This window comes from Sminthopsis crassicaudata, chromosome 1 (genome assembly GCF_048593235.1).
Source record: "Sminthopsis crassicaudata isolate SCR6 chromosome 1, ASM4859323v1, whole genome shotgun sequence".
Lineage (NCBI taxonomy): Eukaryota > Metazoa > Chordata > Mammalia > Dasyuromorphia > Dasyuridae > Sminthopsis > Sminthopsis crassicaudata.
In genome coordinates, this window is record NC_133617.1 from 515,443,242 (window position 1) to 515,469,655 (window position 26,414).

General features: G+C 33.1%; 1 protein-coding gene across 1 annotated transcript in view; it reads left to right on the top strand.

The window, feature by feature from the left end:
* Positions 1-26,414, top strand: part of AOPEP (aminopeptidase O (putative)) — a 504,306-nt gene that overhangs the window by 285,967 nt on the left and 191,925 nt on the right. Inside the window, 1 exon segment of the mRNA XM_074281675.1 lies at positions 24,651-24,694. Coding sequence (XP_074137776.1) covers positions 24,651-24,694 — 44 coding nt within the window.

Here is a 26,414-nt window from a genome sequence, read left to right on the forward strand (position 1 = left end):
TAAAACACAGCTACACATATGATGAAACTCTGCAAAAAGTGGTTATTGACTAATAGTGGACACATGAATTCAGGGTAGAAATGACTAACAATTTTCTGGTATCCTTTTTTTTTGTTATGCATACTCAAATATAAATATAGTAATGCTAACCTTCAGATGTGAATAAAATATAAGCATACTGTATATATGTGTAATTTTAATATGAATATAACAAATAGAAGTATCTTTGTAAGCCTTAACAGTACTAAATTAAATAAGAATGGTCTGCTATTATTATTATTATTATTATTTATCTCTATGTTTTCTTCCATGTAAGTGTGTGTGTATATATATATGTATATATATGCATATATATATGTGTATATATATGAAAAAGCAAAATTCAATATATTAAATAAGTATTTATAAAACTAATCTGTGCTCAGCTCTAGGAGAGATACAAAGTTTAGGTAATACTTGCCTCTGCATTCATGGAGCTTGCAATGAGTTTAGCCTAGTAAGGGCAGCTAGGTAGCTCAATGGATAAAGTGCTGAGCCTTTCTGACTCATTTTCTTAAGTTCAAATATGGCACTTACTAGCTGTATGACCTTGGGCAAGTCACTTAACCCTGTTTGCCTCAATTTCCCTCATCTGTAAAATGAAAAAGGAAATAGCAAAACACTTCAGTACCTTTGCAAAAAAAAAATCCAAAGACATCATAGAGAGTCAGACTTGTCTGAAAAATTACTAAACAACAAAAATGAAGAGGAATATGAGAACTTTTGAGAATTCTTTGGACAGCAATACTTAAAGAAATTAACTCTCTTCATTAGATGGACAAATACTGCAGCTGAAATCTAAATATTTTGCCCATATGATGAGAAAATTAGCATCACTGGAAAAGATCCTGATGTTGGCAATTTTTTTTTTCCTGAGGCTGGGGTTAAATGACTTGCCCACTTCCCACAGCTAGGAAGTGTTAAGTGTCAGAGATCAGATTTGAACTTGGGTCCTCCTGAATTCAGGGCTGGTGCTCTATCCACCTAGCTGCCCCTGATGTTAGCAAATATTAAAGGCAAAAAGAATGAGCCAAGGATGGCAGCTAAAATGAGCTTTTTAAAAAAAATCAATATTGGAAAAAAGATGAAGACCAGAGAAGAGACAGGATCACTACTCTTAGTATCTGGGACAATGATAACAAATAATGTAGAGAAGATAGAGCTCTGTGCTTTTTAAAAAAAAAATCATTTATTTACTTTTTTCCCTCTGCTTTCTTTGTCAAGAAGAATGATATTTGGACTAAAAAGGATGGACCAAAATGGCCAATACCAAAGTGATACCCAGGTCAAGTGAAGAGATAGTAGGAAAACCCTTATGGTTTTACCAGGAACAGATTACATTAGGTTGTCTGTCATTTTCTTTTTTGACAAGATTATTAGAATATTAGGTCAGAAGGTTATTGTACATACAGTTTACATATGTTTTAGCAAAATATAAGTAGAGTCTCTTTTACTTTTACTTTTTTAGAGTCTCTGTTACTTTTGTAGACAGCCTGAGGTGTTGATTAGATGACAGTATAGTTTATTTAACTATGAATATAACTGAATCGTCAAGTGGGATGATTAATGAGTTTATATCAATTTATGAAGTTCCTAGTTGAATTACTACTTTAAAAAATATTCTAGTTGAATTACTTGGTCCTCTGAGGTTTAACATTTTTTTAAATGACTTGGTTAAAAGTATACCTGGCATATTTATCAGATTTGCAGATGACGCAAAGGTAGAGGAGGAGTAACTAATAGGTTGGATGACAGTCAGGATCCAAAATATCTTCAGAGGTTATGTAATTCATTGAGTTGAAACCATGCTTCAGTGCTTTGATTATCACTGATTTCACTGTAATGAATACATTAAAAAATGTATATCTTACCTCATCCAGTCCTTATAATCCTATATGATTCTTGTCCATATCCTCCTATATTTCCTTTACTATGGTCCATCTGAAATATTGAAAGTCTTTTTTTGATACTTGTCAATGACAAACAAGCTAAGGTAGCTAGATGGTGCAGCAGATAGATCATCAGTCCTGGAGGCAGAAAGACCTGAGTTCAATTCTGGCTTCAGACACTTAACATTTCCTAAGTATATGACCTTGGGCAAGTCACTTAACCCCAATTCCTCCTCCCCCAACCACCCAAAAATACAAATAGGAACAAAAGGGCTACCCATTCCCTTCTTGGCTATGCTTCTGACTCTTCTAGAGTTTGCTGCCATGATTCATCTGCCTTCTCAACCTGGAATATCTCCCATTGGTAAGTTTCTTTCAAGTCCTCCATCTTGGGGATAATTCCAAGATTAACCATTCTTTATTCCCTTCTTCTGACTCTCCAGACACCTCTACCATTCTCCTGTATCATAACTTTTTCTTATCCCCACTTCAATCCTGCTTTTTTGTCCTTATATGTATTATCTTCCCCCATTACAAAGTATGCCTGACAACACAATATCTCTCTGACTCTTTGTCTCTCTATCTCTGTCTTTGTCTCTGTCTCTCTTTCTGTCTGTCTCTCTGTCTCTATCTCTGTTTCTTTATCTTTATCTCTTTTTCTATCTCTGTCTCTCTTTTTACATGTATATATACACACACAAAAACATGTATATATATATATATAAAATGTCCCCAGAAGCATGTCTCACATATAGCAAATGCTTAATAAATGCATGCTTCCTACCTTCATATCCAGTACTTATTTTTCACTTTTGCTAAATCATCAGACAACCTCCTTTTTTCTAGTTTTACATATACTCGATACTTCACTGTATAGAACTTATAGAACTTACATAGTTCTTCATTCATTGGTAATATGCTTCATCTGATTTAGGCCCCTCACTTATCTTTTCATTGCCATTTAGATGATCTGTGCCTTTAATTCTTTGAAGACCTTAGTAGTCAATGTTCTACAGCCATATGGCATCACTGGAAGAATCTGTGATAAAAAAGATTGACTTTCTTTAAGGGAAAACCTTGGGGTAATAGAATAAGGGACTACTTCAAGCAGGAGAAAATGGAGTGCCTCTTTGTTTTTTAAACAAAGTCTTCAAACAGTCCCTAGAGTCCTTTCTCTGGATGTAGATGGCACTTTCCATCTCAAGCCTATTAGATTTATCTTGAATCACCTCATTGTTGAAAAGAGACAAGTTCATCACAGTTGATTAAATAACAATCTTATTGTTACTGTTTACAATGTTCTCTTGGTTCTTCTCACTTCACTTAGCCTCAGTTCATGTAAGTTCAGGCTTTGCTGAAATCAACCTATTCATCATTTCTACAGAACAATAATATTCCATCATATTCATATACTATAACTTAATTCAGCCATTCCCCAACTGCTGATCATCTACTCAATTTCCATTTCCTTGCCATTACAAAAAGGGCCGCTACAAACATTTTTGCACATATGAGTCCTTTCCCTTTTTCATGATCTCTTTGAGATATAGACTCAGTAGAGACACTGCTGGATCAAAGAGTATGCACAGTTTGATAGCCTTTTGGGCATAGTTTCAAATTGCTCTCCAGAATGATTGGATCTGCTCACATTTTCACCAACAATGCATTAGTGTCCCAGTTTTCCCAAATCCTCTCTGACATTAATCATTATCTTTTCCTGTCATTTTAATCAGTCTGAGAAGTGAGAAGCAGAACTGAGGTCTCCTTCAACTCTGAAATTCTGTAATTCAATAAATATTTGAGAAGCAAAATGACATAATAGCATGAGAACTAGATTTGAAGTTAGAAGACTAGGTTCATATTCTCTCACTGGGCATATGATTTTAAATAAGCTGCTTTCCCTTTTGGAAAATATCATCTATAAACTTATAGAATTGAGCTAGATAATATCTAAAATACCCTCCAATCTAAACATTCTTCAATTTTGTAGAGCACTTACTGTTGTTGTAAGGCCCTTAACCAGAGGCTAGATGATTTCCAAAAATGAATAAGATTCATGCTGTCCTTTCTTGAACTAGATGTGTTGCCATCATCAATCTGCCCCACCTTTCTGAACTTCTGATTCCTTGTACAAGGGATATAATTTGGCTTCTTTATCAAATTTCTAGGGGTAGAGAAAACCTAAAAATACTAAAAAAGTGAATTATTCACTTTCTCTGCTTATTAAATTCTCATTAGGTAATATGATTAAACTATTGGATAATGCTACCCAAATCTAGTCCTTCAAATTTTCTTCAACTTGGACACCTTTCATTCCTTACCGTTCTGTACTGCCCCATCCCTCCACATAATCTGGCAACAGCTATAATATTATAAATTATCATCCCCTACTAAAAACCTTGTCACTTAAATTCCTTAATCTTTTCCTAAGAAAACCAGGAGACTGTTTTTCTCAATTCTCACCTTTTCCATCACCACTCTTCTATTTCTAATAATTTTCTTATTCTGTCTCTCCACCAGAATAGAATAATTGTTAATAAAATGTCCTACCTAAAACTTGAAGTCCACAGAGCTATATGGTTACTTTCTTTTAGTGGATTAAAGTAACTCCCCATGCACCTGGTCTTTATTGAATACTTACACCAAGATTACTAAATGATTACAATCTAGTACTTCTGATTAGCATGTAGATAATAGGGAAGTGAGAAATGAAAAGTAGTTTTTCTTGACTGGTGTATAAATTCCTTTCTATACTTCAATGAATTTGTGGTCTTATCAATATCTATATTCCATTTCAGGGTACAGATAGAAATTTGATTTTATCTTTTCATCCCGGGTAATCTTTGTCCATGTTCTCCCTTAGACGCTTCTTAAGGAGTCTTTTAATACTGATAGCATTCCTCCAAATCTCTTGACATGACATAGTGTATGCATCTATCATTTTTTATCTTTGCTATAGAAAGACCCTCCTCCTTTTCCATTCATATAGTTTTCTTTTGAGAGATTTATGCCACTTTTCCTAAGGAGGCTTTCACGACTAATATGTTGTACCCTATCCATTTTCAAAATAGGACTTTCCATTGCCCTTTGGGTGACCAGCAACTTAACTTTTTCAGATATTGTAGCATTCCTACTCTGCAACCATCCTCAAAAAATGTTGATGTTAGGAAGGTAGGCCATTGTGTCAGGGAAAAGTTTAGGGTCTTTAAAACACTGTGAAGTTTTTCAAAGGCAATTTAGCTGATTATCCTCTTTGTGTCTCATTTATGGAGTGCATCTGCAGTATGTGACCAAGATGGACGTACTGGCAAACTAACTGCATAAACTGCCCATTCAAAAACATGCCAAATTCTGAATAACAGGTATTGTTTATCCATTTGGTTTTCCCTATATGGATATTCAGGCTGAATTCTTTTGAGTGATGATGGATTCCTTTTAGAAGACTTTGCAGTGTTCTGGGACTAAATGCAATTCACATGATGGAATCTGAAAAATGGAGACCTTACTAGGGAATCCCTTTTCTTTTTGGATTCTGTCTTAAATATCTCTCTGTGACAGCAGTAAGTCTCTTTGAATCGCACATCTACCTGACTCATTTAAAATGTGAAGCAAGTTTCTTTCCATGGTAACAATCTTTCAATGATTCTTGTATGAATTTGACATATGAATAGGTAATTCTTTGCTAAAAGACAGATTTTTAAGGCACCATTTTATGCTTTGAATCAAGTACCATTTTTAGTCAGCAAACTAGTAGAGTGGAGTATTGTATTCACTATGTTTCAGTTTTGTGACTATAAAGATGTGGTCTGATACATGAATTGATCCTAAGTGAAATGAGTAGAACCAGGATAACATTGCACATAGCAACAACAAGATTATATGATGATCAATTGTGATGGACATTTTGAGGTCATATTACTTATATTTCAAACTCTTCCTTTTTTTTTTTTTTTTTTTTTTTCTGAGACAATTGGGGTTAAGTGACTTGCCTAGAGTCACACAGCTAGGAAGTGTTAAGTGTCTGAAACCAACTTTGAACTCAGGTCCTTCTGACTTCAGGGCTGGTGCTGTAACCACTGCGCCACCTAGCTGCCCCTAGCCTCTTCCTTTTTAAGATTTTTATGAAGAAAGTGTTGATGGTTGCTATAAACAACTTAATTTCTAGTTTTTCCCCCTTATGGCAATCAATCTACTTCCCTGGAAAATGGTTATAGTCTAGTTTTAATCTAGGTCTATGGCAATTTTTTAAAAATCCACCTACCTTTTTTGCATCAACAGCTTTTTAAAATTTTTAAAGTTAAAAAATCTCTTTAAAACTTAAGAGTTGTCACAGGTAGTATGTCTCATATGTTCTCATCATTATCTTCTTTTTTAATTTTGTATTGATTAACACTTTTATAAATCGGTGCTACTATGGAAAAAAGCTGGTTGGTTATTCATTCTTTTACTCTTTCTCATAGTATTGTTGTTTGTTCTTCATTTTTAAATAAATAATTAAATTGTAATGTTGGAATAAAATAGTGGGTGATGGGTAATGTCTTGACTTGTTCATGCACTGGGTTTAAAAGAGGCAGAGGAGTCATCAGCCTCTCTTCTAGAGTCTTTGAAGTTCAGAGGCAGGACAGTGGCAATGGCCCAGGAAGCAGTAGATAACCTTGGTATCTTTGATGTTTGACTAAGCCCTGAGCACTCCACAGACTGTTTCAGCTGCCTTCTTGGCTATTGGAACAAATTGTTCCTATCCACTCATTTTGCCAGGTGAAGTCTTGACATGCCTCAGGTAATCACCCCTTCCCTTCCCAACTCATTGAAGGGTTTTTGAGGACTGTAGGTTACCCTTACCCTGTTTTAGCCTGTCTGCCAATAAAGTTTACCAGGGTGTGGCTGCTGCACATGCTACAGTTTCTTAGAACCACAATAGAAAGAAGGGGAGGAACTAAATCCTTCCCAGCCATGTCTGTCTTCTCCCAAATTGGAGGTCTAATCTTTAGTTTTCTCATCTCCTTTGCCCCATCTCCTCTTCACAATGGAATCTGGAATTTTAACTAAGGTGCCCATTTTAAAAGAATCTTAATGTGGTTACAGGTAAATCGGCTCCTGATCAATGAGAATCACTCTTTATTAGGCTAAAGAGTTTAAGACAAAAAATTATTAAAATCAGAGCTCTCAGAAATCCAGTTAAGAAAATTCCTAACATTTGAATTCTGATTTGATCTCTATCCTATTCATATTTCTGTGTACTGCTTCTATGATTTTCACTTACTCGGCAAGGAATAAATAAATGCAGTCATGCAATACACATCTGTCACGATTGTTCATGGATTTTTATGTACATAGAGAGCACTTTCAAAGGAACCAATCCAATCAAAAGTTATGACAAAATTAAGTAACGTAGAGTAAAATTCCTGCCAATTATATTCAGAGATTAAATATACCAAAAACATAGAGGAAAGGGAGAGTTGAAATATTTCACTAATTGTAGCAGCTTTTCAGGAAGAAAAAATTCAGCCACACTCCTTTGGATGATTCCTCCAACTGACAGAGTGGCAAGCAGAAGAAGCTTCAGCTGCATCAACACCCACAATCAGTCTCCAAACCAAATGGTTTTCTCAAAGCAGCTCTATTGCAGACTCACTGACTCCAGCTGTCTTCTGACTCATTGCTTCAACTTCCTTTGCTGTGTTACAGAGTGATTTGAAAACTCTTGCTGAGAAGACTGACCCTGCTCAAAGACTGATATAACTATAATTTCTTCCAGGGCTATGTAAATGTCAACTCCCAGGATTCTTGAGTGGTCAAACTCTTATTCCATCGGAGGGACAATCAGTCTGAGCTCCGGTTACACTTATTTAATATCAATTATTAATTAAAACAACCTGCCAAATAATGATAAAGAAGCAGAAAATAAATAGTAATGTATTTTCCAATTATCTGTGACCACGATGGGAACTTAACTTATACCAATTAGCCTTGTGCCTGCATAATTCTACTTATAGTAGATTCTTAAGCAAAATAATATGGATGAAATTTCAATATAATAAAAATATTCATCTTAATTCATTTGTCAAGATGACCAGAATATGAATTTGATTTTCTAGTGCCTTTGTTTTTGAATGATTTCATACAAATTACAAGAGTTGTAAGTTGTGAGTTCCTGGTATTTTACTGATCATAGACTTCTCAAATGGTCCTAGTATCAATGGAAATTCATGCTGCCCATTATGAGTTCCAAATTTCTTTCATAGAAGTTATCAACAATATGAAGGGAAGAACTGGGAAGAATAAAAAAATTAAAATGAGGTGGTGAGAGAAGGAAATAATCATCACTGATATCTTCTGTTTTACCATTCTATGAGGAACAAAACAAACTTATCTACTTTTTATGTGTCTATCCAGGGCCATACACAGATGCAAAAAGTCATGGAAACTTCTTTAATGATTTAAAGTCGAATACATGAAAGGAACAAGACAGTACCAATTAAGCAATTCCACTGACAAATATGAATCCAGATAGAATTGCCTAAATAAGATAATAGAACTCCTTAGTCTGAACAAAAGACTGAATCTAATCTTTTTTTTAAAATTGCCCTGCTTTAGCACAAAGATTCATAAAATTTATTAAGTTATCAGGTTGCTCAAATGGTTCTGTAGTTTGAAATAACCCATACTTTTATATCCTGGTAAAGTCAGCTATTACTATGCATAGATTTGTACTACTCTACAGAACGGTTTGATAGCTTATAGCTTGTTGGTATTCCTCCTGCTTAATCACAGCTCTAACACAGTAAGAAATAAAAGCAGCTGGAAGGGTTATCTATTAGGAAACTATTTGATATAATTTTTTTTAATTGAAGGACTATTTGAGGACTTTGCATACTTTCTATGAATTTACATATGATTCTGCTACTGTCTATTCTGTACTCCTGCAAAGAAAGACCTAATTGTAATGGGAAAATGCAAGGGGACAGAATTAAGGTTAACTCCAGTTTCCTGCCTCTCATGCAATTACATTTTCCCTTTGCCATTGCTAATGTAATTTTTGCCCAGCATAATTGAGCATAAATTATGGGGCAAATATGGGATAAACTGATATGGAATATAGAACTGTAATGAAGTAAAATTAGTACGAAGTTATAATAACTGTATTTGGCTTTTTCTTAAGCTTACTAGCTGCCATTAAACTAATCAAATTTTTTTAAAGCAAATACATCGATGCATTAGCAATGAGATTATGAATAATGAATTTCTAAAAACTACTCTTTCGTAGAACAATTGTAAAGATAACCATTTTGAGGAGGAGAAAAAAACTAAATGAAAATAATTGTTCTCATTCTGAATACTAGTTTTGTTTCCATGGTTTTTTTTTTTCCTCAAGATATTCACTGCAGGTGCAAGGAAATGACTTCAGATGTGAGGCATTAATCAATTTGGGATCCCTCTTCCCCTTCTTCATTGTATAACCTGTACATTTCTAATATTAGATTTTTGTTTATTTTTTATTTGAATTAGCAACAGACAAGTAAAGTTTCAAGCATAGAACAAGGTTTTCAATAAAAGGAAACAATTATTTCTCCAAACAAGGAGATTCACTTACTGTGCTTTCAGTGAAATTTCTGCAACAAATGCAATATAAAATCACAAATAGAAATGAACTTAGAGATTTTACTCATGTATGGAAAATTTACTGTGAATAGAAAAAGACCATTTAGACAATGAAGATTGCAGATTTTCATTCTCTCTGTAATTTTCTGTTTCATAACCATTTAACTATCCTTTCTGACTTTTTCAAACCTTCTAAAGTTTGTTTCTGAAGTCTAGCTCATAAAAGGTTAAACCTAGCCCATAAAGAATATGCATGTTGACAGCCTTCTGAAAACCTGATTCTGTCTTGAGATATGAAACTTCATAGAGAACTTGATCAGAGAATTTTATACTTGTTTATAGAGAATATGCCAAAGAGGCTTTCTTGAATGTCTCTTCTGTGTCCTCAAAAAAATGTTCATCTCTAGATGTTGAAACACAGTCTATGGAGTACCTACAGTTTATATCACTTCTGAATGTGACCTAAAACCTGATTAAAATGTAGGGAAATATTTAACAAGATGAAGAAAAATGCAATAAAAATAGATAATAGACTTTAAAACAAAATTGATATGTGACTCACAGGGCCTTCAGTTCTATTTGAGTTTGACACCATTGCTATATACCCTTCACAAATTCTGATTCCAGTGCTTCATCATGTTGTAGAGATGATATTGAATGGATAAATGAAACTAGAAGAAAGCTATAGATAAATGGAAGGATGTCTCCTTGAGCCAAAGAAAGGAGTTAGCAAAGTGGGTCTTATAATATACCCAGAGATGACAAAAACATTTGGTCATCACAAATTACAGTATTAAAAAAAAAACATGTTTTTAAAATCCCCACTATCAAAATGATAGCAGTTTATGCATGAATATTAGTTGTTGAGGATAAAGTGATAGAGAAATTCTAGGAAAAAAAATATTAGATTGTTCTAAATCAAATTAATATGCACTCCGATAGCTGATGATTTTAAACAAAGACGTTTTGAAATAGAATCAGCAGCAATATATGAGAATTCATCATTCAGGAAAAAAGAATAAGAAAAGCTAAAGAGTATAGATTATACAAGGAATATTATGTCTTTGTATGTCATGAATATAGACATTTTCTTCAAAAACAAAATTGATAGCCACTGGTCATAGTAAATAACATCATACTGTGAAGTTCAGAGTTAATCCTTCATCATATATCTTTCTGATTATCTAAGATCACAATTAAGGATGGAAGGGGAAAGAAAGTATAATAATGAGAAAAATGATATGACACAAAATTGAAATAGTTTGACACAAAATTATTTAAATAAATAATGGAAAATCAAAACTGGGAAATGGAAAAATATAAAATATCAGTAACAAAGATAATAATCTAATCTGAAAGTTTAAATAATATTTCATTGACACAACAAAAGAGGCCAAAAAAAGAGCCCAGAAAGTTCTTTAGTTAGCTAATGTTTCAGCTGTTAAAATCAAAGAAATGATTGTCAAAAACTATGTGTCAAGGAACAATGTTATAAACTAATTTATTAAATTTTACAAAGAAAAATGATGAATTGTTATGAATAACATCATCTCAAAAAAGCAGAGAGAAACAGTGGAGGGTAAAACTAGTTTAAAGAAAATTTGGTAAAATATCTAAATCAACCATGGGCTTTCAAAGTTGAAAATGGAAGGAATACAAACAGAGGAAAAATAAAAAAAATATTTATTAAAACCATTAAAATTTTTTCATTGATGACAATGGAACTAAGAAAGCAAATATTATATTTCAGATGTACTCATATAGGAGTTAAGATTTAACACTAAAGAGAAAAAAAGGAAAAGCTAAATTGGGCCAAGTATTTATTGAACAGGTTCATGTTGGAAATAATATAATAGTAAGGGCAATGAGGAATCTTTGAGAATATCTGAAAAAAAAAAGGCATAAAAGATGTGGAAAAATTCTTTGAATACAAGATCTTGTGTTTATCATTTGTTAATGATGGTAAGAAAAGAAAAACAACAACACTTTGGAGGCTTTTTCACATAGATGTCTTCCATTCATGTATCCATCTCATAGTCACTGAAGGATAAAGCAATAGAAATGCTGCTATTTAATGACAGTAATAAACAGTAAGTGAAACAAGAAGGTATTTGTCAGTGTGGTATTGGCTATTCAGTATAGAGTTGAGGTTGAAGAATGATGATTCTCTTTAGATTGTGAGGTACTTCAGTATACAGATGATGGGCTGATTCCACCAAGTCCCAAAAGATAGTAGAACTTCCAGGAAGAGATTGAAATAACTCAAAGGAATTTGACATATCTATCCACAGAGGAAACACTAAATGGATGAATAATGTCTAATGTCCAATTGCATTTGGATGGATATCTTGTAGAGTTTGTCTAACAATTCTTATGTCTGGAACAGAAAGTACAGATAGACAGCAAGGGGAGCCCAGAGTTTAACAAGAGACAGAAAGAAAGTTGGACTGATTTACAATTTTATCAAATTGCAAAATTCTTTTAATAACCTAAAATTTTCCTTGGAAAAAAAAAGGTTCATTTTGGCATATTAACTTTTTACTGTATGGCATATAACTGCTACCAAAGAACTAAAAGATAACGAATATACAGAAGGCAATAAAGAAAAACATTGAAAATGTTATCAGGTTACAGTATCTAATCAATAAGAAACTCCAGAGAAGAAAAAGAGCAGGGGAGCATGTTGTAATTGATGAATCACTTAATTAAGGTGTACATGAAAATAACTACATAAAAATGGAGGAAAAAATAGAAGAGCATGTGTCACTTGAATTTCACTTTCATATAAACATAGAGAAAGAAAGGTAGAACTCCCAAAAAAGATATATCAAGAATTATTTGTAGAGCTGTATTCAACTGAAGAGAAAAACAAAAAGAAACTGAAAGAAGAGAGAGGAGGAATAAAGGGAAAGATAGGTTCAGGAGGGATTAGCCAAATTAACTCCTCATCCTCATGAAGGATGATTTAAAAGGAGAGAAAAGAAGTAAGAATTTATGATCTGAGTCATTTCAAGGGAAAGAGAAAGAAGGGCAGAAGAACACAAGTGGATTGCAGCATGTATAGATTATTAGACATGCTCCTTATCTTACCAACCTTTTATTTTTGATAAAAAAGAAAAAAATATATTAAAGCATAAGATGAAGGGAATACACAATTAATTAATAGTTATAACCATGAATGTGAAAGGAATAAGGTCACCCATCAAAAGAACATAGTGGATTGGAAAGAAGAATCCAATCATTTCTTATTTACTAGAAACACACTTGAAACAATTTCACAGTTAAAATAATGGATTGGAGCAAAATCTTTGATGCTTCAGATTAATTAAAAAAGCAAATGTAGCAATTAGGACTTAGGACAAGGCAATAGTAAAAGAGACTTGATTAAAAGAGATGAAGGAAAGCTATATTATGCTTAAAGGTAACATAAAATGAATTAATATGAATTTTTAACACATATATGCATGAAATGGCATAGCATTATGATACTTAAAGGAAAAGATCAAGTTACAAGGAGAAATATATAGCAAAACTATATTAGTTGGAAATCTTAAATATCCCCTTTAAGACATCAATAAATACTACTACTTCAACAACAAAAACAAGAAATAAGTGAAGAATCTGAATAGACTGTTAGGATTCTTACAAGATGCTAAGTCACTGGAATGACTAGAGACAATAATTATTTAATTTAGCATGGTTCAGTATGATTGATCTGATCCTACAAGGAGATGTTATGGGCCAGAACTTGAAACAAGGTACTGAGTGGAAATGAAGAGACAATGGTTAAATCTAGTTTAACATTGATTTAATCCTACAACAAATAATGGTTTCCTCATGATATAATAATTGGTGTATACTTAGTGTGGAACATATAAACGAGAAGCTTTCAGGGCCAAAGGGGACTTTGGGAGTTTCACAACAAGGATTGACTTCTGGGAGATTCACAAGCCCACAGAAACCCACAATCCCACTCTCAGAGGCAAAGTCAAAATTCATTCCAACTTCCACCTTCGTGCTGGCTGGAGACATTCAGACAATAGCTCTCAGGAACCAAGGAGAGAGATAGACCTCTATTAAAGCTAACCAGGCCCAAGGAAGGAGTTGACTTGGAAGGAGAAAATAAACGATCTGGACTTTAACTCTTCTAGCTGCATTTGGGATTATTAAACTGAACTGAAACTAAGGCTGCCTCCATAAGCTCCCCAAGGAATCTGCTCCCAGAAAACAATTACAATTTAGAGAAAAGAACATTAAAATAGACCTCTAGAAATATTAGATCACTAAAAGGAAATATGAAAAAGTATACATATTGCTAAGCTATATATGATACCTTTACAAAAATTGGCCATAAGGGGATATGGGGAAACTGGGACACAGATACATTGTTGGTGGAGTTGTGAAATGATCCAACCATCCTGGAGAGCAGTTTGGAACTATGGCCAAAGGGCTATAAAACTGTTGCATACCCTTTGATTCTGCATAAAACGAAGAGATAATAAAAAAAAAAAAAAGAAAAAGGCAAAAATGTTTGTAGTAGCTTTTTTTGTAGTGGCAAGGAATTGGAAATTGAGTAGATGTCCATCAATTGGGGAATGGCTAAATAAGTTATGGTATGTGAATGTGATGGTATATTATTGTTCTATTAGAAATGATGAGCAAGCTGTTTTCAGAAGAGTCTGGAAAGATTTACATGAACTGGTTTTAAGTGAAGAAATAAGAACTAGGAGAACATTGTACATAGTAACAGTAAGATAATGTGATGATTAACTATGATAGACTTAGCTCTTCCCAGCAGTGAGATTATCCAAGACAATTCCAATACACTTGGAATATAAAATGCCACCCTCATCCATAGAGAGAACTATGGAGGTTAAATGTGGATCAAAGTATAGTCATTTTATCTTTTCTTTCCCATTTGTTTTCTCATGTTTTTTTTTCCTTTTTTTGTATGATTTTTCTTGTGCAATATGTTTAAAAATATTGTACAAGTATAGCCTCTTGGAGAGGAGTGAATTAAGAGAGAAAGGGAGAAAAAAGATGGAACACAAAACCTTGCAAAAATGAATGTTGAAAACTATCTTTACATGTATTTTTGAAAAATAATACTGAGGGAAAAAACTTGTCCATGAGACTTTAAAAATAAATGTAGGAGGGGGCAGCTAGGTGGCGCAGTGGATAGAGCACCAGCCTTGAATTCAGGAGGACCCGAGTTCAAATGTGATCTGAGACACTTAACACTTCCTATTGTGTGACCCTGGGCAAGCCACTCAACCCCAGCCTCAGAAAAAGAAAAAAAAAGGGGGGGGAAGAAAAATAAATGTAGGAAAGCAGATGTATATAGTTTAAATGACTACAATGCAGTAAAATTATAGAAAAGATTTAAACTTAAATGGAGAATAAATAATTTAATATAAAAGAATTATTGGTTAAAAATAAATCATAAAAATTAGAAAATCTAGGAACTAAGATGACAACAATGAGACAACATAACAAGTTTCCTCAACTGTAACATTGGGACAGTAATAGTACATACCTTACAGGATTGATTTGAGAATAACATAATATATGTAAAGCACTTTGTAGACCTTAAAGCACTATATAAGTTCTAGCTATTATTAGTATTAGTCTAATTCCTTTAAATATATATATATATTTCTAAACACTTAAGTAAATGAATGTACACATAAAGCTATGTACAAATCATTAAGCTAAGTACTGGGAATATGGGAGTACAAATGAAAAAGTAAAATGGTCTCTGCTTTCAAGGAATTCACATTCCTTGAAAGAAACAACTTATATGAAATTTTCAATTGCAGTTCAGAGAGAAATGATCCATGGTCCTTTATACTGATAAAGACATATCAGTGTCTGATATTGAGCCATTTGATAGCCAAGGACTTTGGAGTCAAAAACTTTCTTTTATGGTTCTTTAATAGCTATGGCTATAATACCAACAGAGGGAAGAGGAAAAAAGCAATGAAAAGATGCTGCAACATAAATTTATGCACAGAACCTTAAACTGAGATTTCAAAGAGCACTTTTCATTTCACTCCCCCTATAAGACTTTGCGGGGATATATTTTTTCAATTTAGGTGATTTAAAAAAAATTCTTTTTCTGGTTATACATTATATTAATTTTTTTTAAAAATACACATTTATTTATGAATTGTGTTGGGAAAGAAAAATCAGAACAAAAGGGAAAAATTGTAAGAGAGGAAAAAAAGAAAAAAGAAAAAAATTAATTTAGATGATATTTCAGTATTAAATGATATTCACATTTATGATCAAATCCTTTGATTTCATCTTCTAATGAAAATAGTGTCCAAAATGGTTTTTATTTTACTTTATTAGATATAGACTCATGAAGATATGAATTCATGCCCCTGATTTACCTGCGTCTGGATGACTTATTTCCACAATCAAACATTTATTAAGCACCTATTTTGTGAAAGGCAATGTGCTAGGCACTGAATGACAATGAACATTTTTTTTCTCAAATGACAAAAATTTGGTTGTTTAAGATTTCAAGAAGCTGTAGGATTGTTTGTTTTTGTGGCAACCACATTTATGACATCCATAATTTTTGTCTTTATGTGTAACACAAGGTGGAGAGTGATAAGTAAGAATAAAGTCTATTCAAAAAGTATTAAAACTCAACTCTTCTGTTACCAAATTTATATGAATACACAAATGAGACCGCCAAGGTTTTTATGTATTCTAAAATGCCCAAACCCAGAATGCACCTGATTTCCTTTAATTCCATCTAACAGTTATCTTTCTCTTGTTTAAAAGGTCAGATTTAGTGCAATGGAAAATATTCTCTCCCTCATCAAGTTATACTAGAGTATTTTGTATGGACTTCTCTTTTGTCCCCATTACATTCTGTATACTAGTATACTTGTCCAGCTTATATCCCATTTTTTCTTAGTAGACTATCAGCTAATCAGTAGATTATCACCCACAAAGACTAACTCAGTGATTGGTGAGTCCTTGCCTGTAATCTCTCTGTCAAGAAAATCCTGCCCTTCTTACTTACTCTCCATTAGTGGCTTATTCTGTAGCCTGAGCTTCCTTCACACCAGCTGCTTGACTCCTTTAGGGACCTAATTTAACTTATTCCTCAGTGATAAACACACCAAGATATCATAACTACCCTATATCAATAATCCCCAGCTGTTGTGCATAAATCCCATAGTTTTTCACCTGCTGCCTATTTTCTTGTTCCTATCTCCCTCAACCAGACTTCCCCAGTATCCCACTAAAGATCTAGCTACCTGTGGAAACCCAGCTAATATAATAAAGGTAACAATATTATCTAACTTAATTTACTTACTCAGTGCCATACCAATCAGACTACCAAAGGAAAAAAAAATAATAAAATCCATCTGGAAGAACAAAAGGTAAAGATATCAAGAGAATTAATGGAAAAGAGTGAAAAGAAAGGAGACCTAGTGATACTAGATCTCAAATCATATTACAAGCAGTAATCATTAAAACAATTTGGTAAAAAATAGAGAGGTTGATCAATGGAATAGGTTAGAGACACTTTATATAGAAACAACAAACATAGTATCCTAGTGTTTGGTAAACCCCCAAATCCTTGCTATTGTGACAAGAATTCCTATCAACAAAAACTGTAGAGAAAAATGGAAAGTAGACAAGCACAAACTAGATAGAGACCAACTTAGTGTGTCAATCAGGTCCTAAATGTAAACATGATTTTAACATAAAATGTGACATAATAACATAAAAATATTTCAGAGAGACCCTGTTTCCCAGAGCTAAGGCCCAGCAAGCAGGAAGTGCCCTGAGCTTGGTATAACAATAATCCTTTGCACTCTAAATGATATTACCAAGCAAAGTGTATTGCTTGGATCATTATCAGGTGTTCACTGAGTTATTTAGCTCCCATATTTCCCAGGGCCATCCATTACATATTTACAATCCCTGTTTCTTGTCACTAACAAATATTGGGCTCCTGTTCCCATCACAGCACTTTGGTTCTGTGCCTCACAGAATGGGCCCGACTTGAGACAATACTGTTTCTATAAGGCTTATGAGAATAGTAATCCAAGATCTAAAAATGATTCTATCATAATCCACATGTATCTTGTGGTATATAAGACCTGCTATTGGTCCATTATGATAAGCCCTCCTAAATTATTAGTATAATCATTACACATATATTTATTCATATGAAAATAAAAACTCATTTCACAATAAAAAACAGTTTTGATTATATAAAATTTTAAAATTTTATACAAATAAAACCAATATAGCTAAAATTAGAAAAAAAGTGAGAAACTAGAGTGGAGGGAAGGAAATCTTTGCAAATTTTCCTGTTAAAGATCTTATTTTTAAGATATATAGGGAACTTAATAAAATTTACAAGAATAAGTCATTCTCCAATTGATAAATGTTCAAAAGTTTCAAATAGGCAGTTTTCAGAGCAAGAGTGAAAAAAATTGCCTTAATTTACTAATAATTAGAAAAGCACAGATTAAACAATTCAACTCATCAGATTGGTAAAGTTGATCAAACAAGGAAAATAACAAATACTAGAGGGACTATAGGAAGACAGATATATAATTGCATCATTGGTAGAATTATAAACTGATCTAGCCATTCTACAAAGAAAATCAGAAATTATTCCTCAAAAGCTCTTAAACTATATATATATATATATAAATATATATATCCTTTCATCCAATAATACTTCCATTAGGTTGATATTCCAAAGAGAGCAAAGAAAGAGGAAAATGACCCTGTGTACAAAATTATTTTAAGTCACTCTTTTTGTAATGGCAAAGAATTGAAAACTGAAGGGGTGCCCAATAATTGAGGGATGAATGAACAAGTCAGTATATATAAAAGTCATTGAATATTGTTGTATTGAAAGAAATGGTGGTAAATTTGGCAAGACTTATGAAATGGTGCAGCCTGAAGTGAGCAGAGAATAACTTATAAAATAGCAACATAGTAAAGACAATCACTGTTAAAGACTTAGGAACTGATCAATGAAGGACTAGCAATGAGGAGGTGTAAGATATTTATCCAAGTTAGATAGACTTAGAGTGCTAATTGAGATGAGGAGGGGTATGGTTTAGACATGGATATTGATTTGTTTGACTACCTATTTGTAACAGTGATTTTGTTTAGCAAGCTTTCTCATTTGGAGCAAAGAGGAGGGAGAGAATGAAGGTCTTCAGGAAAAAAATAAAATTGAATTTTAAGATCAATTTATAAAAAATGTTTATTGGAGTAAATATTTATTAGAATGCCTTCCTCATAGGTACCAAAATTGCTTTCTTCTTAAACTTTTTCCTTTCTTACTTGCATTTTATTGTACTCATTGAGACCTGTTTCCTTTCTGATGACACAGTTTCCCAGGCCACCCTTTTTAGAACTGGTTATATTTTCACTTATACTCCACACCACTCACGAGTTGTGATGGGGTTGGGGGAGGAGGGTGGTGTTGAAATACTTCTTAGTTCCTATTGCCACTCTCAGGTTCTCTCTCCACTACTGTCATTCAGTAACCTTTTAATTCTTTAAGGTTCATTAAATCCATATTTACCACTCAAACAAGATTCTAGTAGCTGTTACACCAACTTCCAGGACAATCCCCTTCCTTCCTTCCACATTGAGTTCAAAACCTGATTCAGTTTTTCTTTCCTTCCCATTTCCTGCCTTCATACTAGGGACTTTCAGCATATATATTGATATTCCCTTAACAATCCTAACTTGGATAGATCATCAGCCCTGAAGTCAGGAAGGACCTGAGTTCAAATCTGGTCTCAGACACAACACTTCCTAGCTATGTGACCCTGGGCAAGTCACTTATCCCCAATTGTGTCAGCAAAATTAAAAAAAAATTAAAATTAAAAAAATTAACAATCCTAACTTTCTAGTTTCTCAGTTTACTTATTTCCCACCAATTATTCTTCCACCCTACCTCAGTTACAGATAGACATGCCCTTCATCTTGCCTCTAGTGTTCCACTTCCATGTTCAATAACTCTGAAATTCCCTCAGAAAAGATAAAAATCTTTTATCATGACCTCTTTTCCACTGTCTCACAATCGTTAACCTTGTTCTCACCATGACCTCTACTCTTAATTCTTTTCCAAGTCATTACTTCTTCACTTCTTCACTGCCTATATGCTCTTCCATTCCCCATCTTGACCCCTGCTTAACCAATTCAGCATGTTATCCTTGTCTCTCCAACATCTTGCCATTTTATTCTGTTACCAATTTTGTTCTGCCAAACCCAACCTTGTATTACTTTCTTACCATTGGCTTCCTTCACATTCACCTATAACTAAATGAAGTTGGAAAAAGTTAATTTCAAGAAGTGAACTATTTTTGCCTTTATTGTATCTACTATGCAGTAAGTGCTTATTTTTTTTTTTTTACATGATGACTTGAAGGAAGATGTTTTTCATCTGCTTAGGGCAGGGTTTTGTGCATGGCAGGGACTTAGGAATATTTGTTAAATTGAACTGACATGAGTTTAGTGTCTCATACATGTTACTCACTGATTCCCCACTGCTTTTTGGTAAATAGTTTAATTCAGCCAACAGCTCTATTAAAGATTTGACAAACTAAAACCCTCATTCGTTGTTTACCAGAAAACAAACAAATAAACAAACAAACATACCAGAAAACATAGGAATAACTGGAACTTTCCTAAAACCATGAGCAAGAATTATCTATAATGGGGATAAGCTAGAAGTCTTTCCAGTAAGATCAGGGGTAAAGCAAGAATGTTCATTATCACCACTTTTATTCAATATTATTCTAGAAATGCTAGCTATAGCAATAAGATAAGGAAAAGTAATTGAAGGAATTAGAATAGACAATAAGGAAAAACAACTATCATTTTTTGCAAATGGTATCATGATATACTTAGAGAATCAATTAAAAATTACTTGAAATAATACTTCAGGAAAGCTTCAGGATATAAAATAAACCTACATAAGTCATTAGTATTTCTGATATTACTAACAAAGCCCAGTAGGATGAGGTAGAAAGAGAAATTCCATTTAAAGTAACTGTAGACAACATAAAATACTTGGGAGTCTACCTGCCAAGACAAACCCAGAAATTATATGAATACAATTAGAAAACACTTTTCCCACAAATAAAGTCAGGTCTAAACAACTGGAAGGCCAAGCCAATATAATAAAGATGATAAATCGGTCTGAATGAATTTACTTGTTCAGTGTCATACAAATCAAATTACCAAAAGCATTATTTTATAGTGTTAGGGAAAAAAATGACAAAATCCATCTAAAAATAACAAACAAAAGTTCAAGAATATCAAGGGAATCATTAAAAAAAATGTAAAAGATGCTAAGCAGTTTAGCAGTAGATCTCAAATTATATTACAATGTAGTAATCATCAAAACAATTTGGTATTGGCTAAGAAATAAGTGATATATCAGTGGAATAGGTTAGGTTCACATACAAAGTAGTAAATAACCTTAGTAATCTAATGTTTAACAAACACAAAGATCTAAGATTCAAGGACAAAAAAAATTATTTGATAAAAAATTATTAGGAAAACTGGAAAATAGTTTGGCAGAAACTAGGTAAAAGCCATCATCTCATACCATATACCAAAATAGGATCAAAAGGATATATGATTTATATGTAAGGGATAATACTATATGCAAATTAAGGGAGCATGGAATATTTTACTGTCAGAATTATGGATAAAGAAATAATTTATGGCCAAGCCAGAGATAGGGAATGTTACTAGATATAAAACAGATGCTTGCATAAACAAAATTAATATATCTAATATTAGAAGGAAAGTACATAACTGGCAGGAAAAATCTACAGCAAGTTTCTCTGATAGAGGCCTTATTTATAAAATATGTAAAAGAAGAGTGTCGAATTTATAAGAATATGAATCATGGCTCAGCGAGAAGTTATAGTGGATAGAGCACCAAACCTGGAGTCAGGAGGATCTGAGTTCAAATCCAGACTCAGACACTTAACACTTACTAGCTGTGTTACTTAACCCCCCCCCCAAAAAAAAAGAATATTAATAATTTTCCAATGGCTAAAGGGTCAAGGGATATTAATAGACAGTTTTAAGAAGAAAAATCAAAGCTATCAATATATAAAAATGTTCTAAGTCACTATTATTTATTTATTTTTATTTTTTTTTAATTAATAACTTTTTTTTTATTTACCAGATATGTGCATGGGTAATTTTACAATATTGACAACTGCCAAACCCCTTGTTCCAATTTTTCCCCTTCTTCCCCCCCACCCAGATGGCAGGTTGACCAATACATGTTAAATATGCTAGAGTATAAATTAAATATAATATATGTATACATGTAAGTCACTATTATTTAGAGAATATAAATTAAAACTCTGAGATACTACCTCACATACCTATCAGATTGACTAATATGATCAAAAAGGAAAATAATAAATGTTGGAGCAGATGTGGAAATATAGAAACTCTATAATGCCCTACTGCTGGAGTTATGAAGTGATCTAATCATTGTGGAAAACAATTTGGAAAGGACTATAAAACTATGTGTAGTGTGTACCCTTTGATTACCACTAGTAGGTCTGTAGAGCTTGCTAAAGCAATGAAGATGACAAGATCATCCATTGCAGTTCATTGCCAATCGCCTTGACTTTTGTTCTGCCATTGGGCTTCAATAACTCAGGAAGAGATAGTGAGGTTTATGACTTTTCACAATTTTGCCTCACTTAAATCCAAATCATACACAAGTCAAGACATTACCTGTAACATCTTTGATCCTCTTCAAAAGTGGAAGAACAACAAGCTCAAAAAGATTAAATAAATAAGAAGAAAGACATATGAATAAAGTTATTTATAGAGTTCCCCTTGTGATGGCAAAGAATTGAAAACCAAAGGCATACCCATTAATTGGAGAATGATGAACAAGTTATATGATTGTGATTGAATACTCTTGGGCTATAAGAAATAATGAGCAAGAGAAACTTGGAAACACATATAAGAACTAATATTTGCATCAGAGATGAGTAAAACCAGGAGAACACTGTACACAGTAACAACAACACTGTATGATGATGAACTATGATAGATTTAGCTCTGTTCAACAATACAATGAAGCAAGACAATTCCAAATGTCTTATGATGAAAAATACAATCCATCTTCAGAGAAAGAACTGATGGTATCTAAATGTATATACTTTAAAATTTTTCTTTATTATTCTTATTTTTATTTTGTTGTGGATAGTTTTTGCTCTGCATTATCTTTTGTGACATAAGTAACATTTTGCATGATTGCAAATGTATAATCTAGGACATAGCTAGATGACTCAGTGGAAAAAGTGCTAGGGTTGAAGTTCATAAAACCTGAGTTCAAATCTAGCCTCAGACATTTACTAGCTGTGTGACCTTGAATAAGTCATTTAACTTGTTTGCCAAATTCACTGGAGGAGGAAATGGAAACCACTTCAGTGTCTTTGTCAAGAAAACCCCATGGACACTATGGTCCATGTATTCACAAAGAGTTGTATAAGACTGAACAATAATAACAACACATGTATATTATGTAAAATCTCTTTCTTAAGGAAGAGAGAGGGGAAGTAGGGATAGAAAGAATATGGAACTCAAATTTTAAAAAAGAAAATGAATGTTTTTTGCATTTAACTGTGAAAAAATTAAAAATTGAGAAAAAATGTACTATGCTTAGCAGTGTGGGAGATACAAAAGAAATGTGTCTAGTTTATATTCTCAAGTAATTTATAGTCTAATTCATGAGATGACTATGAAATACTATGACTATGAAACTACTAACTACACACCTCTCAGATGGGCTAAGATGATAAATGTTGGAGGGGATATGAGAAAATCAGGACACTAATATATTGTTGGTGGAATTGTGAACTGATCCAACCATTCTGGAGAGCAATTTGGAACTATGCCTAAAGGGCTATCAAAATGTGCTTACCTTTTGATCCAGCTTTGTCTCTACTGGGTCTGTATCCTAAAGATATCATTTAAAAAGGAAGAAAAAACCCATATGTACAAAAATGTTTGTAGCAACATGTTTTTTTTCCTTGTGGCAAGGAACTAGAAACTAAATGGATGCCTTTCAATTGAAGAATGGCTGAATAAGTTATGTTATATGAATGTTATAGAATATTATTCTATAAGAAACTATCAGTAGAATGATTTCAGAAAGTCCTGGACTTACATGAACTGATGCTAAGTGAAGTGAGTAGAACCAGGAGAACATTATACACCGAAATAGCAAGATTATATGATGATCAGCTCTGATAGATGTGACTCTTTTTGACATTGAGATGTTTGAGGCTTGTTTTAATGTTCTTATGATGAAAAGAACCATTTACATCCAGAGAGAGGACTGTGGGGACTGAGTCTGGATCACAATATAGTATTTTCACTTTTTTGTTGTTTAATTGCATTTTGTTTTTTTTCTCAAATTTTTTTTCTTTTTTGATCTGATTTTTCTTGTGTAGCATGATAATTGTGGAAATATGTATAGAAGAACTGTATATGTTTAACATACATTGGATGATTTGCCATCTAGGGGGAGATTGAAGGGAAGAGGGGGAGAAAGCAATTTGGGCTGCAGGATTTTTCAGGGGTGAATGGTGAAAACTATATGTATATGTTTTAAAAATAATAAGCTTTAAAAGGAAAAATATTTTTATTTATTTAAAATTATCAGGTAGCTTTTTCCTGTTTATGTTTTAGTAAGAAAATTAGGAGCTTGTTGTTAATTTCATTAAGGCTATCTAATAGGTGAAAAGTTTTATCATAAAAATGCTTTTAAAGAATATCTGATTAAATTTTTTCAAATTATACTTGTCTCTATAATGATTTTATTCTGATAGAAATAGGCTGTTGGGCTAAGGTAAATAATGAAACACCTTACAATTTTTATTTGTGATGGTTCTTGCAAAATTGTCTCCTTTAACTGGTTAAATTGGAACACTGAATAAGTGATTGTGTGGTTATACAGGGGATTCCTTATCAGTTATTTATAGTTGCTAGTAAAACTTTATCAAAAATGAATGTAGCTTCAAGATAATTTATTGATAGACATGTTTATTGGTCTGCTTTGTTCTGCAGGATTTTCTTCATATGCTGCTAGAAGATGTCTCAGAAGAAAAACAGTAAGTGGAAATGAGGGTGGGAATGGGAACAGATAGAATTAACTTTTTGAATAGAAGGGTCCTTCTAGGTATATTCACTCAATTTTCTGTCCTTAGGCTTGGAATTATATATAGCAAATATGCTTGGCAGTGATATGTAGAATGAATTCTAGAACATTGCAATTTCAGAATAATTAAAATGATATATGACCTAATGGGTCACACAAAGAGTCAGACTACAACCTCTTACCAAAGACTGCTATGGGTGAAGATACAGAATGAAGATATCATTGAAGATAAATAAGGAGGTAGAATAGTTATTTAGTTAAAAATGAAAAATAAAAGTTGGACAGCCACAGTGGTAAGTTGGTACCTCTATGGTACTTAAAAGATAAGAAGATCTCAGACATATTGGTTAGATCATCTATGGAGTTTGATGAACAAGAATCTCACAGATCAAGAAATTTGGTGGCGGGGAGTTATCAGTGTATTCAGGAGGGTAATGTTTTGTAGCCTATTTCAATTATGGTTGTAGTTTAAATTTTTTTTAAAAAATTATTTATTTTAATATACCTTGCTTTATGAATCATCTTAGGGGAGAAAAATCAGAACAAAAGAGAAAAGCCATGGGAGAAAAAAAAGACAAAAAAGAAGTGTTTTTTGGGCAGAGTTCTAGATTGCTTTGTAGAATGATTGATCTTTTCACAACTCTACCAAGAATGCATTTGTGACCCAGTTTTCCCACATCCCCTCCAACATTATCTTTTCCTGTCACCTTAGCCAATCTGAGAGGTGAGAGGTTGGAGTCCAGCTCCAGTGAGAGGCTAAGAGTGTGAATGAATAACCGAGGACCAGGTGGAAGATATGCTATAGTCTTTGTTTTATTAATCTGAGTGACAGTGTTTTATACTTTTCAGTCTGGAGTCACTAGCATCATTTGCTTTAGAGTCAATACACAATCCATACTTTGACATTTCTGTATCCACCTTATGTATCAATCCAAAATGTCTATCAATATAGATTTGCAAATAGCACATGCTCAACAACATCAACAGAATTGTAAACAGTTGTGAATACAGAGCAGAAATTATTATACCAATTTACCTCAAATATGTCTTTGATTCATTCTTGTCTTAAGTTTACCAAGTATGTCTTTGATTCATTGTATAATAAAGAATGCTTTTGTTCTAGTCGCAGACATTATCAAAATTTAGCAGGTCTGTGTGTACAATTATTTATTGGAAAGCTGGTGAGCCAAAAAGTCTGAATTACTAGTCCTAACAGAGTTGATCTCAAGTAATACCTGGACCAGACTCTCCCTATATATGGACTATTCAACTCTGGCCCTCTACAAGAGATGGTACTTCAGAGTTGTTTTAATTTGCACATTTTTTTCCATAGGAATATAAATGGCTTTAATTTCCTCATATGAAAATTGGTAATATCCTTTAACCATTTACCAATTGGGGAATGATTTGTATTCTTATAAACTTGACTCAGTTCTTTATATATTTTAGAAATGAGACCTTTATCAGGAATACTGGCTGTAAAGATTTTTCCCCACTTTTGTACTTTTGTTTTTATCTTGTTTCCATTAGTTTTGTTTGTGCAAGAACTTTTTCCCCCTGAGGCAATTGGGGTTAAGTGACTTGCCCAGGGCCACATAGCTAGGAAGTGTTAAGTGTCTAAGATCAAATTTGAACTCTGGTCCTCCTGACTTCAGAGCTGGTGCTCTATCCAA